General features: G+C 37.3%; 1 protein-coding gene across 2 annotated transcripts in view; it reads right to left on the reverse strand.

Moving 5' to 3' along the window:
• The window catches only part of CWF19L2 (CWF19 like cell cycle control factor 2), a 143,124-nt gene that overhangs the window by 12,845 nt on the left and 116,371 nt on the right, over positions 1 to 13,908 (reverse strand). For both annotated transcript variants that reach the window (XM_082682755.1, XM_082682754.1), the window contains exons 13-14: positions 8,548 to 8,760; positions 4,904 to 5,020 (exon numbers count right to left, since the gene is read on the reverse strand). In XM_082682755.1, coding sequence (XP_082538881.1) covers positions 4,904 to 5,020; positions 8,548 to 8,760 — 330 coding nt within the window. The remainder of the gene's footprint in view (positions 1 to 4,903; positions 5,021 to 8,547; positions 8,761 to 13,908) is intronic.

The following is a 13,908-nucleotide window of genomic DNA, read 5'->3' on the forward strand; positions in this document are numbered from 1 at the left end:
AATTTGATTTCTGCAGATAAAAAAAAACCCTTCCCCCAAAAGCTGTTTTTATTAAACTATTTCACTTTCCTCTTCCTAAGAGAAAAAAAGATTAATAATTTCCCAGCCTCCCTGGGACTTGGGTGGGGACATATTTAATTCTGGGCAATGGAATGCATATAGAAATGGTAGTGCCACTTGCGTGACAAGTGGCTTATGTGTCACATGAAACAGTTAAGGGGTAGTGTGCCTTTGTATTCATTTTCTTTCATCCAAGGAGCTCAAAGAGAAGGACTCCACCACAGAATAGCCTTTTCATGGAAGAAATATGGATATATGACTGAATGTGTACAGGCAATTTGCCTTCGAGAACTGCCCAACCCACATGGGAATAAAACATAAGAAATTAACTTTGGGGGCGCCTGGGTGGCTCAGTCAGTTGGGCGTCTGCCTTCAGTTCAGATGATGATCTCAGGGTCCCAGGATCGAGCTCTGCATTGGGCTCCCTGCTTAGCAGGAAGTCTGCTGGAGGGGGGGAAGCTCTCCCCGCTCTGCCCCGCCCCTCTATATTCGTGTACTCTCTCTCTCACTCTCTTTCTCGAATAAAAAATTCTTAAAAAGAAAGAAAGAAAGAAAGAAATGCACCCTTGCTTTCTCCAACACAGTGAATTAAGTTTTGTTTGCAACAGCAGTGAAGAACATTAACCACATTCTTCCCTCCACTCAACTGTATGTCCCAACGGTTACCTTCATAGGCCTTGTATCACATGCACAAAAAAATTAAAACACAAAACCTAATGGGAATATACAACTGGTTCTATAACATAGGTTTTTAGATTGTTTCTATTTTGTTAATATGTTTCTGAATTCTTATTATGAATATATTCAATTAATTGTTATTTATTTCATTACTAAGTTTTGTGGTAAGATAATCTTCCATGTTAGAAAAAGGAAAATCGGGGCACCTAGGTGGCTCAGGTCATGAACTCAGGGCCCTGGGATCAAGCGTAGCGTTGGCTCCCTGCTCAGTGGGGAATCTTGCTTCTCCCTCTCCCTCTGCTCCTCACACCGCTCATGCTCTCTCACTCTCTCTCTAATAAATAAATAAAATCTTTCAAAAAAAAAAGACAAAGGAAAATCACCACTAGATTAGAACTACATATTTTAAAACTAAGCTTTTTTGAAGATGGTAGAAAATGGATAAAAAGCAGTAGCAGCAACAATGTTTGCTCACAGCCCTCTCCTGCTTTAACTGTTTGGATGCTCGTTCTGGATACTCTCTGGGTAACAGTGAAGAAGACGGACTCCAGAGGTCATCAATTAAAAATGAAAACTCAAAAGACCTAAGTTAGCAGTGATACAAGAATTGCTCAGTATTATATATAAACATCATGCAAACACTTTTGGGGAGGACACACACACACACTGAAGTACTTCTCTCTGCATATAAAACCTTTAATTTAAAAATATGAGTTTAACGACATAATCTGAGGTTATCCACTCCTCTCAAGCAGGATTTTCCCAAAGCTCAATATAACACATACACTACACATGTTGAAAAAATATTCATTCCTTAAGTTATATGACAACCAAACATTGAAGAAACTTTTATTTCATTATTATAAGATACTGAAACTATTTTATGCTTCAGAGAGCTATAGCTACCCCTTGATATAGGGATGACATAAACTTCCCATATTTCTTGTAGGAAAAAAACTCTATCCATTGGGTAATCACTATTTTCCACATTTCTAAACTGTGACTACTCACCCAAGTGCCATTCTTCATTTAGTTAAACACATCTGGACTAAAATATCTTACAATATATTTTAAGTAAACTATACTACAGAGTGTTGCAATTCTTATTTTGCCGTATTACAACAATTCAGGTAAATATAAATACAAAATTTTGAAATGAAAATTATTTTACTTAAAAATATCAAAGCTATTTAGAATTGATCATGTAATATTAATACTATAATTTATTCAAGTTTTCTAAATAGAACATGTCTAAAGATAAAGTTATCCCAAGATAAATATTATGAGACAGCATACAATGTATATATTTAACTCTATAACCTTCACAGAGCAACCACTCAAAATGACATTGAAGTAATTTTTAAAACAGTCCAAACTTACCAGAACAGAAAGAATTAGAGAAGAATCACCAAAACTCAGATGACCCTAAAATATCTGACCTAAACACTGGAAAGCTGGTTCACCCTGGGTGGCATGTGGTACGTGGCTGGTTAGCAGGGAGAGGACAGAGAAGGAGGCCACGCTGCACTGCAGAAGCCTCGGAAGGCTCAGGAATTGGCAGCACCAAGTAGCTGCAGAAGTAGAGTGAAGGTGTAGCAAAAAGCAAATGGCATGGATGAAAGTCTTTGGAAAAAAGCGATTACTACGCCACTATGTTTCTGGACACTGGCAGAACACTACAAGGTTATTCTTTGGAGAAGGTATACGATAAGGTTGCTAGGCTGGGAAAACCCAACACAGCTGGGAGTTTACAGTCTGAAAACAGGGGCATTACAGGAGATGTTACTTAAGGTTCAAATTCTACCACCCCAGCCTTCTTCCCCAACTCAGCTGCCAGAACTCTAGCAGGCTGTTTGGGCTGCCCTTGCTAAGAGCCAGAAAGAGTGATCCCTGGGAAGTCTGATCGCCCAGAAAGAGTGATCTCTGGGAAGTCTGATCGCCCCATGAAGACACCCAACGGTCTAGTACTGGAGGTTTCCCAGTGAAATGGCCCCATCACATCTTTACACAGTGAGGCCCACTGTACATAGTGATCTCGCCACCACACCGCTCTTCTGAGGGACTTAAAAAATGGGCCTACGGTGTCTGACTGTAACATAGGCTCAAACATACCTGTCAGACGGGTGAGAATAACTTTAAAGGGGACCTAGGTTTCACTATACATATTTAATGAAACTAAAAAATTGGCTCTTATTCAGTCAGAATCTGTGATTATTCCCACATGCTGTGCTGAAACTTATCTTTGCATTTTTTTATTAAATAAGATCTAAAGTTAAATTTAAATGCTACTAGAGGATGGGGCTAAAAATCACCTAAAAGGAGTTGTTCCTTCATTTGTAAACCTTATTTTTTCCTAAGTCAAGTAATTTTTGTTATATATTCTCTAGAAGGCTGGAATAACCATAGGATATTTAACAGACTTAATTAATCTTAAAATTTTTTAAAGATATTTAATTTTTAAGTTATCTCTCACTCAGTGTGGGGCTTGAACTCAAAACCCCAAGATTGAGAGTCACAAACTCCATGGACAGAAGCCAGTCAGTTGCCCCAATTTGAATTTTTATAGATATTCTTATACATATTTGAAAATAAGAACAAAGAAACTACATTTCTCTAAATAAGCTCAAATCAGATACTTTATTTGCTCACTATCTTATACTAATAACTGGTAAGAATTTCTTCTTTTATCACAAGAAAAGAACCATAACGCTGTTATTTGTATTAAAGAACTTGGCTTTTACTCCCTCATTCAATTTTCCATAAAGCATATGGCTCACAAAATCCACTAAATTATAATGTCACCTGTATTAGAATACACCATACCTTTGGCCAGAATTAATGATTTTATGTATGCATTTCTCATAACACCTGGATTATCTTGTATTTCTGTACTCAATAACTACTGAACTGAATAAAATTCTTCTTTACCCACCTCAATGTTTTCCATCAAGTAGCTTAATTTCTTACAGAAATATAAAACACACAGACCAGATTCCTGTATTATTTAAAATCTTTTTGGCACTGTATTTTGCTCTAAGTTAAATCAGTTTAGCATGTATAAATTTTTAAAAGACATTCCAGAAAAGTCTCAAAATAATCCTGAAAACCAAATTTGCATACTTTCCACTTTAAATTATTTACTGCATTGGCATCCATCACTAAAAAAAAAATTTTTTTCACATCAGATATATTTGTCCACATTCTCGCCCACACTTGGCCACAGACGCATTAAAACAGTCTGCCCTTCAACTTTCACAGCATAAACTTAAAAGGAGTAGGAGACTGAATTTCATAATAGGCAGTCAAAATATCTCCTCTTTCAACACTGTCAGCATGACACAAAGACAAAGTATGCAGTCACTTCTGAAGTCTTACAATTTTCACAGTTTCTAACTAAGGGTCCCTCTAACCCCTGTTCAACTCTCAAGTATTAGAAAAACAAGAGTTTTCTTTCTTTTCTTTTTTGGTCATTATGAGGTCTTGAAATAACTCAGGAGCAATTTCACCCATGTTGTGCCTTTCAGTTTCTTACAGAATCACACACACACACACACACAATCCTTGAATTCAAAAGCTGGGCCAGGTTATAAAGGGAAAAGTGTAGCAATAAAGGCTGATAGCAAAAATCACAGAAGCAGAGGCCAATTCCATTATAGGAAAATATGGCCAATGCTGGATATGAATCTCTGACTTCCCAAATTTATTTTTATTATTTTAAAACATCTTTCCTTATGGCTATAATCTATCAGCTCACTGTGCTAAGAATCATCATCTCATGTTCCACGAAAGCATGGATTAGAAATCTTACCTTGATATTTTTAAGTAAAAATACTAATTCGTCACAGTTTACTTAGTATACAGAAACTTTCAGTTGTATCCCTGAAACTAATATGTTATACATCAATGATATCTCAAAAAAAAAAAAAAAAACTTTTAGAAAAGCTTTCAAAACACGGAGTACATAAGGGAAATAAAATTAAAAGGTAGTGAGTGGTGAAAGCAACATGGCCCACAGGTATACATAACTAGGGAAATGTGTACTAGTGTGTAAAAGTTCAGAAAGGAAAATCACTGGACAAAGGTCTAGAAAACCCACTGGAATTTACAACAGCAGTCTGTAAAGATTGCTCAGGAGCATTCCTAGGATAAGCGTGATCAGGCTGACCTGAATTTCCTCCCAGATGTCTTCATCCAATAAGGTAGCTGCTCTGTGATGCTGCAGAGGGACGACGAGGCAGTGGCCCTCGGTGAGAGACCGGAAGCTGGGCAAACACAAATACACCTATGGGGAAAACATGGCGAAGTGAAACGTTACCGTACAGACTTTCTGTTGTGACAAATGAGCCCTGGGAAACACGGCTAACGTTTCATATGGTCTACTTGTTTACAAGCAATGTATTTTCTTTCAATATTTTTAAATATAGAGGACATTTTCCTAAAACTTTTAAAGGCCATGAAGATAGATTTTAACAAATGGAAATTTACAGCACAAGTCTCAATTTTAACTGTTATACGGATATCAGAGTTTACCCAAGGGCAAAATGAATGACACTTTATCCTTGATGTGAGAAAGCTTTTTGCTTTCTTGAAACAACACAGTTTTGGGCAAGAATGAAAAAATACGTGGGGTGTTGATAACAGAGAAGTCTAACTGGCTCCTATTAACCAGGCAATCCTTCTCTCACTGGCTGAGCAAAGAGAATGAATTCAACTAAGACAGAAAGGAAATGTGCTCCGAAGGGCTTCACTGCTCTGTTAAGTTCTATCTACTTAAATACATGTATTACCTACAAACTGGTGCTGTTTTTTCACTACACACAAACTGTCTTTAACAAAACAGAAAGGGCAGTTAGTATGTATGCAGTGAGCAGTGCTCATGAGGAACATAAAATTCTGCAAAGGGGCTTGGTCTTACTTTCTATCATTTTTTGCTTGGTTTTGGTGAGAAATATTTTATATGGCAGACAATATTATTTAACAAAATAATGCAAAGCTGAGGACAAAGTAGGAGTAGATACAGAAATTTATCTAAATTGATAGTAAAACCATAACCACATTCAAAATTAAAGCCAACATCAGTACTGATTCATTAACTGTAACAAATTTACAACTAGTAAACTGCTTACTGCTGTCCGGTGTTAACAAGAGAGGAAACTGAACATGGTGTATATGGAACTCTTCTTTCTTCTTAATTTTTCTGTGAATCTAAAACTGTTTTAAAAAACAAATCCTACTTAAAAAAAAATCAGTGTTAAGGTGGATAGATGATTTTTATTTTTTAAAAAGGAAAGAAGGGAGGACAGCTGACGATCAAAAGTTATTTCTAACTCGGTGACTCTAATGAGAACAAATACCGCTTCACTAACATATTTGTACTGAGACATTAATTTTAAATATTAGACATTCAGGGTGAGGGAGAATCACTGAATTGCTCTGAAATACTATTTATTGTTTCAACTTAATGCAAAGTAATTCCTTAGAAACTCAAAATCATATATGATTAACTTGGGTAATAACTAAAGAAATAACTTGCTATTGTTTATTCGGATAAATTAAATGAACTGTTAGTCACATATTGTAGGACATAGAAGAAATTCCTTCTAATCGGTATTTCAAATATTTCTAGATTAAAATATTCTAAGACAGGGGCGCCTGGGTGGCTCAGTAGGTTAAAGCCTCTGCTTTTGGCTCAGGTCATGATCTCAGGGTCCCGGGATCGAATCCCACATCAGGCTCTCTGCTCAGCAGGGAGGCTGTTTCCCTTCCTCTCTCTCTGCCTGCCTCTCTGCCTACTTGTGATCTCTGTCTGTCAAATAAATAAATAAAATCTTTAAAAAATAATAAAATAAAATAAAATATTTGAAGACAAAAGGCTAAATGTTGATGGTAATTTCTAGAGCAAAGATAGCACAAATAAAGCACAGGTAGAGAAAGGAGAGGCTCCAGTGGTGTTTTAAATGAAACCAAAGGGCAAAGATGAGCCCACAAGGAGACAAACAGATCAGCCAACTCTTGGGACATTCAGGCAAAGAGAAGAATTTAATACCATTAGAAAAAACAGCTTGGAAAGGTGGATTACCTGACCACAGAAGAGGACCACCAAGGAGCACGGGAAAAAGCAGGTCGTAAGAAACAGAAAATGTCTGTTCACTGGCCAGTTTCATGGGTGGACTGAGAAATGCCTACTTTCCCTACACAGGAAGCCCAGGACAGGTCCGTATACTTAGCACCTGCGGGGGACCCGCATGCAGCCTGTCCCCAGCACTGGGGACTAAAGAACCCCCTGGAAAAACTCCAAACTTCTCCCCAAGCACAGAAGAAAACACTGAAGGGTTACTTTATGTTTGATCTGTTTCTATGCCTATAAAAGGTGGGGATCAGACTGAAGAGGAATGAAATATTCATAATGTTGTAATTACAAAAGTTTTACTGTTTATGTAAAGGTCTGGAAAATAATTCAAACAAATACAAGTAACTGGTTACGATAGGGTTTTTTTAATTGAATAAATTTTAAATGGGATTTTTACTTTTACCTTTCTGATAAAGTCTGAAAGGAAAGAAAGAATTAGAAGAAGGGTAAGGAAATAAAGAAATGAAAATACAAACTGATAAGTTGACAGTCTTATACAAATATTAAACACTAGCATTGGAATGGAAAAGCCAACACCAGTTCTTTGGATTCATAAGGTGTATCCCATGTACGTGAGAAACAAATTAATACATAAACACGCGTACGGACAGGGCCCAAGCTCTCAGTTCCTGAACCAACTCTCATTCACTCAGCTTCCTCTCCCTCTCCATTCCAGCTACACTGGCCTCCCTGCTCCGTGAATGCCGAGCACATTCTGTCCTCAGGGCTCTTCACTCACTGATCCCCCTTCCTAAAACAAGGGTCATTCCCAGCTTCATGGTGCTTGCTCCTTCTTTCAGAGCTTTAATAAAACACCTCCTCAAATAGGCCTTCTAGACCACTGTCTCAAAAAATCCTATCATTTTATCCATTTACCCACTTTATTTGCTCTAGAACAACACGTCCTTTAATGAGGACAAGGATTACTTTATTTTCTGCCCTATTTTACTACAACACGAGCTCCACAAGTACATGGGAGTAGACACTCACCCAGCAACTAATGACCATATCACATACACAGTAATGACTTACTTATAAGAATTAAGTCACCAAATATTTATTGAAATACGTGACTACAAACATATTCTTGACATACAACGGGATATATGTCTGGTGAACAATGGGATACATGCTTAGTGTACATGACTAAGACTTACCTTTGTCCTCATGGAACTTACAGACTATTAGGAGAGGGACTCGATAAGCAAGTAAAATACAGTGAACATTTTACAATTATGAGATATTCTATAAAGAAACAGATAGGTTCTATAAGCAAGTAAGGGAAGGAGCAGAAACCACTTTAGAATGAGTATTTCTGAAGTGATTTTAATACTAAGAATCAAGTGCCGACCGTGACAATAAGGTCACACAGCTGGTAAATGCCGAGCTGGAAGCTGAGTCCAGGCCGGCGGGCTCCCGAGTGCAGAGCCTCAGGCATGACCCAACACTGCCTCTATCAAGGGCAGAATCACACAGAATGTGAGCTTCCTGTCACCTAAATATTCATATTTGCTCTAAGGAAGATTCTAAGAATCATGGGAAGTTAGAGAAGAAAAGTATACGAAACACAGAAGAAGAGAAGCAGAGAGACTGGAATCCTGTGAGAGTCTCAAGAAAGAGGCCAATCTGCGCAAGGCACTCCATTGCTTCCTCGGGGCAATAAATGTTCTACTTCTTACCTTAACACCTATGGCCACAATGAGGTGCTTGGGAAACTGAGAGCTGTCAAAACAATACAGACATTTTTCCATTTGTGCAGCAAGATGCTGGTGCTCAGCAATTGCTTTCCTCCTCTGGTTCTCTTCCTCTTCACCAGAATGTTCTCTCTCAGCTGCTTTGGAGACAAACATGTCATCTAGAGTGTAATAGTCTCCATCTGTTTTTCCCATAAACTGAAAAACCAAAATAACAGTAGTGAGGAAAAGGCAGTGGTTAACATTTTATTGTGCTGCTGCTGAAGTCCTATCTGTGAGTTCTAGGGTAAAACTTTTAAATTAAAAAGAAGAAGAAGAAAAACATGATTAAAAATTTTAGCTTAATGGACATCCCTGCCGTGTTCCTGACCTTAGCGGAAAAGCTTTCAGTTTTTCTCCATTGAGAATGATATTTGCGGTGGGTTTTTCATAGATGGCTTTGATGATATTGAGGTATGTGCCCTCTATCCCTACACTTTGAAGAGTTTTGATCAGGAAGGGATGCTGTACTTTGTCAAATGCTTTTTCAGCATCTATTGAGAGTATCATATGGTTCTTGTTCTTTCTTTTATTGATGTGTTGTATCACATTGACTGATTTGCGGATGTTGAACCAACCTTGTAGCCCTGGAATAAATCCCACTTGGTCGTGGTGAATAATCTTTTTAATGTACTGTTGAATCCTATTGGCTAGTATTTTGTTGAGTATTTTCGCATCTGTGTTCATCAAGGATATTGGTCTATAGCTCTCTTTTTTGGTGGGATCCCATTTGCGACAACATGGATGGAACTAGAGCGTATCATGCTTAGCGAAATAAGTCAAGCAGAGAAAGACAACTATCATATGATCTCCCTGATATGAGGAAGTGGTGATGCGACATGGGGGCTTAAGTGGGTAGGAGAAGAATAAATGAAACAAGATGGGATTGGGAGGGAGACAAACCATGAGTGACTCTTAATCTCACAAAACAAACTGAGGGCTGCTGGGGGGAGGGGGTTTGGGAGAAGGGGGTGGGATTATGGACATTGGGGAGGGTATGTGCTTTGGTGAGTGCTGTGAAGTGTGTAAACCTGGTGATTCACAGACCTGTACCCCTGGGGATAAAAATATATGTTTATAAAAAATAAAAAATTAATAAACAAAACAAAACAAAACAAAAAATTTTAGCTTGATTTTCAAGGTCAAACAATAGTCATCAACAACATCATCATCACAGGTCAAGTTTACCAAGTATCTACCATGTACAATTTGACGCAATGTGATTGCTTTTTTACTCCCGTAAGAATGAGACCATTATTGTTTCCATTTAATAGATGAGGAAACTGAACTACGGAGAGGTTAAGAACGACTTTCATTTTAAAAATCAGCATATGCTCTGTAAAGAACATAAACATTTTCAACTCTATCTCCAGGTGGCTTCTCCACACCTCCACAAACATCAGCTATAGGCAGGGTGATGCTTTTAAAACACAAATTTTATTGACTTATTTTGTTTATATCCTCAGAGAGCTCTCCCTTGTGAATAGGAGCAAGTTCAGACTCGGGTTTGGCTACTGAATTATATACAGACAAGCATGATGGTTAAAAGCTGGGTCTCTCTAGTCAGAATGAACATAGCAAAGTTCTGGCTCATCTCTGTCTTAGCCCTGGGCAAGTTATTTAATCTTTGTGCTCCCTGCACGCTTTGCTTCCTCATTTCACAACGGTTATAACAATACTATCTACCTAGTAGGTTATCTTGCTGAATCCTCACAACACATGCCTGACACACAGGAAGAACTCCATTACTATTACTACTATTGGTAACTCTATTAGTAACTAGAGCCACCATTACAATTACAATCTTCTTCATAGTCTGGCACTGATGACCTTTCTGGTCACATATGATCACATCCCTAACTTTATGCTCTGATCATCATCCTATTTTCAGTCCCCTAAAACACTAACACCTTCAGGCTTCATACACACTGCTCTCTGACCAATTCTGCCCCAACTGTGCCATTCTACTCCCACTGCTTTTTCAATCTGAGGCTACAATTTAGTTGTTGCCCCAAAAAAGAACCTTCCTGGATCTCCCAAGACCACTGGTATGGCACTACCATTAGTTTCACTATGACCACACTATATCATAACTGCTCATGAACTGTGTTTCCTTCTACTAGACTAAGTTCTAAGTACTTAGTACTTAGACCAAAAGAGAACTCTCTTCTCTTTTTTATCATCAAATATGAAGCAAAAGCAAGATGCTTAGATTTTACCAAACATTTAAAAAGATTTGGAAAGCACTAGAATCGCTGTATTTATGTCAGAGAAAGCAGAACTGAATGTAAAGAATATTATGGATATAAAAGGTCATTTCACAATGATAAAAGGGTCATACCATCAAGTGGACGTAACAATACTGAAATTTATTCACCTAATTACTGATTTTAAAAACAGATGAAGCAAAAACTTGATAGAACTGCAGAAGAAATACACAAATCCACAAATGTAGTCAGACATTTAAATACCCCTCTCTCAATAATTAATAGAACCAGGCAGGAGAAAATCAATAGGCATATTGAAGACCTGAGCAAACTATGAACCAATTTAACCTGACACTGACAGAAAGTCCAATATCAGCAGAATACACATTCTTCTCAAGTGCAGAGAGAATATTTACCAAGAGATGAATCTGTGGTCGTAACACAAGTCCTAAGAAATTTAAAAGGAGTCCGATGACATAAAGTATGTACACTGAATACAATGGAATTAAATTAGAAACCCCAGCATTTGGAAAACTGCCAAGTATTTGGAAATTAAATAGCCCAGTTCCAAACAACCCATGTATCCACCAAATAAATAAGTAAGAAAATCAGAAACTATTTTGAAGTACAATAAAATACAGGTGAATTTGTGGGATGTTGCTGAAGTGGTCCTTAGAGGGACAGTTACAGCACCAAACACCTATATCAGAAAACAGGAAAGGCCTCAAATCACTAATATCAACATCCACCTTAAGAAAGTAAAAAAAAAAAAAAAAAGAAGACGAAGAAGAAGAATAGAAAATAAAATAAAATAGAATGTAAACAGAATACTTCTAAAATGTCATTACTGATAGAACCAAGTAAAAATTAGAAACTAGGTTACTAATTATTAGTAGTAAGGGGTCTTTCCAAGCACTTTAGCTTCCTTGTCTTTACTAGAACTTATTTTTTATCTTCTTCTATTTCTCTGTACTGATCCTTGCATGCATCTCTCTATTCTTTCAGGTTGTTTATTTATGTGAACTGCCCTGGTTTACAATTATTTTAACTTCAGGCTTTTCTTTCAATTACAACATAATACATTTTGAAAATTCTCAGAACTAGTTATTAATTATTTTCATAGAGTACCAAACATGTGCTAGGTACTAAAAGAAACCTTAAGTACTCCCCCTCATCCAAACATCCCTACAACATAGGAACTGTCATCCTCACATGTAAGATTTAAAAAATGAGTCTTAAGAGACACTAAAAACTTCATCAAGATCACGCAGCTATTAAGTGATAGAAGCAGGAATCCAACAAGTTATCTGGCTGTAAAAATGAAGAGTGTATGACATACTAGAAGCCTCTCACTTAAGAAATCCATCTTTAAAAGACAGAAAGGGTGTATTTTAAATATGGTGTAGAAGCAGCACAGAGAATGAGAAGAAACCTTAACTTTCACCTAGAATAAAGACCCCCAACTGAGTGAAGGTACTCAGCAGAGACAACACAGACACCTGGTAGGTCCTTCTCTTGGCTGAAGTGTATTAGCAGGAGCAGAATACATACTTCTACATGCACCCATGCCACATGACGTAGTGTTATAAAACAATGTTATTAAAAACCAGCTCATGAGTGATCAGGGTATATATTCAATTCAAATCAAACCCTTTGTATAGGGAAGACAGTGCTTCTTAAATCTATGTTCCATGGATGTTGCCAAACTTCTCTGATGCATATTTTTGAATAGAGAGTACAGTCTCGTCTCTTAAATCTGCACAATTCTTCAACACAATACAAAATTGATTCTTTTCTACAACTACAATCCCCTCCTCCTATGACCTCTAATTATCTGAATTTTTCCCATTATCTTCTATTTGGGCTTTGATCCAAAATGCTTTTAATTTATTAATCATGTACACATCTTCTTTGAGCCTCACACCACCACCTTCTTGTATCTGACAACAAAAAAAATTTTTAATGGGCAGAATGTTAACAGAAAGTGAAGAACTAAGTATACAAAGTGGAAAAGCAAAACATTTGCTGGCAGAAAGGAGGTGAAGAAAGAAAAGAGAAGTATGAAAATAAGACTCTTCTTCATTTAGATGGAGTCCTAGAGAAAGCTGATGGGATGGTACAAGCTCGAGTTCACACATCGCATTTCAAAACTCCAAGAATTTATTTTTCAAACAAATCAGAAAAATGTGGTAATGACAATAAAAAACATCAAAGAAAAAAAAGGAAGATATCAAAAGTGATCTCCAGATTCAACAAAAAGCCTTTCAAAATCCCAATAATGTTTTCTGTAGAAATAGAAAAATTCATCTTAAAATTCCTATGGGATAGACCTCAAGGGTCTACAAACCGACAAAATAATCCTGAAAATGAACAAAGGCAGAGGTCTCACACTTCCTGATTTTAAAACTTACTGCAAAGCCACAGTAACCAAAACAGTGTAACAGACCAATGGAACAGAAGACAGAGGGGAGCCTGGGTGGCTCAGTCGGTTAAGTGTCTGCATTTGGCTCAGGTCATGATCCCAGGGTCCTGGGATCGGTCCCACATTGGGCTCCCTGCTCAGCAGGGAGCCTGCTTCTCCCTCTCCCTCTGCTGGCCCACTTCCCCTGCTTGTGCTTTATCTTAAACAAATAAAATCTTAATTTCTTTTTAAAGGAATAGATGAGAGAGCTTAGAAATAAGCCCTCCCATATATGGTCAAAATACTCTCAACAAGACCACTGACAGGAGAAATGACGTCCCTTAAACAAATGGTGCTGGAAAAACTGGATATTCACATACCCCCCCCCAAAAAAATGAAAGAAAAAAAAAAAGAAAGTTGGACCCTTAATTTATAGCCTATATAAAAATTAACTCAAAACAGGTCACAGACCTATTTTAAGAACAGTTTTAAGAACTAAAACTCTAAAGCTCTTGGAAGAAATCATAGAGGAAAAGGTTCCTGACATTAAATTTGGTAATGACTTCTTGATTAAGACAACAAAAGCACAGGTAACAAAGAAAGAATAGATAAGCTGGAATTCATCAAACTTATAAAAACTTTGGTGCACCAAGGGACACTGTCAACAGAGTGAAAAGGCAGCCAAGAGAACACGAGGAA

This window comes from Mustela nivalis (genome assembly GCF_964662115.1).
Source record: "Mustela nivalis genome assembly, chromosome: 9".
Lineage (NCBI taxonomy): Eukaryota > Metazoa > Chordata > Mammalia > Carnivora > Mustelidae > Mustela > Mustela nivalis.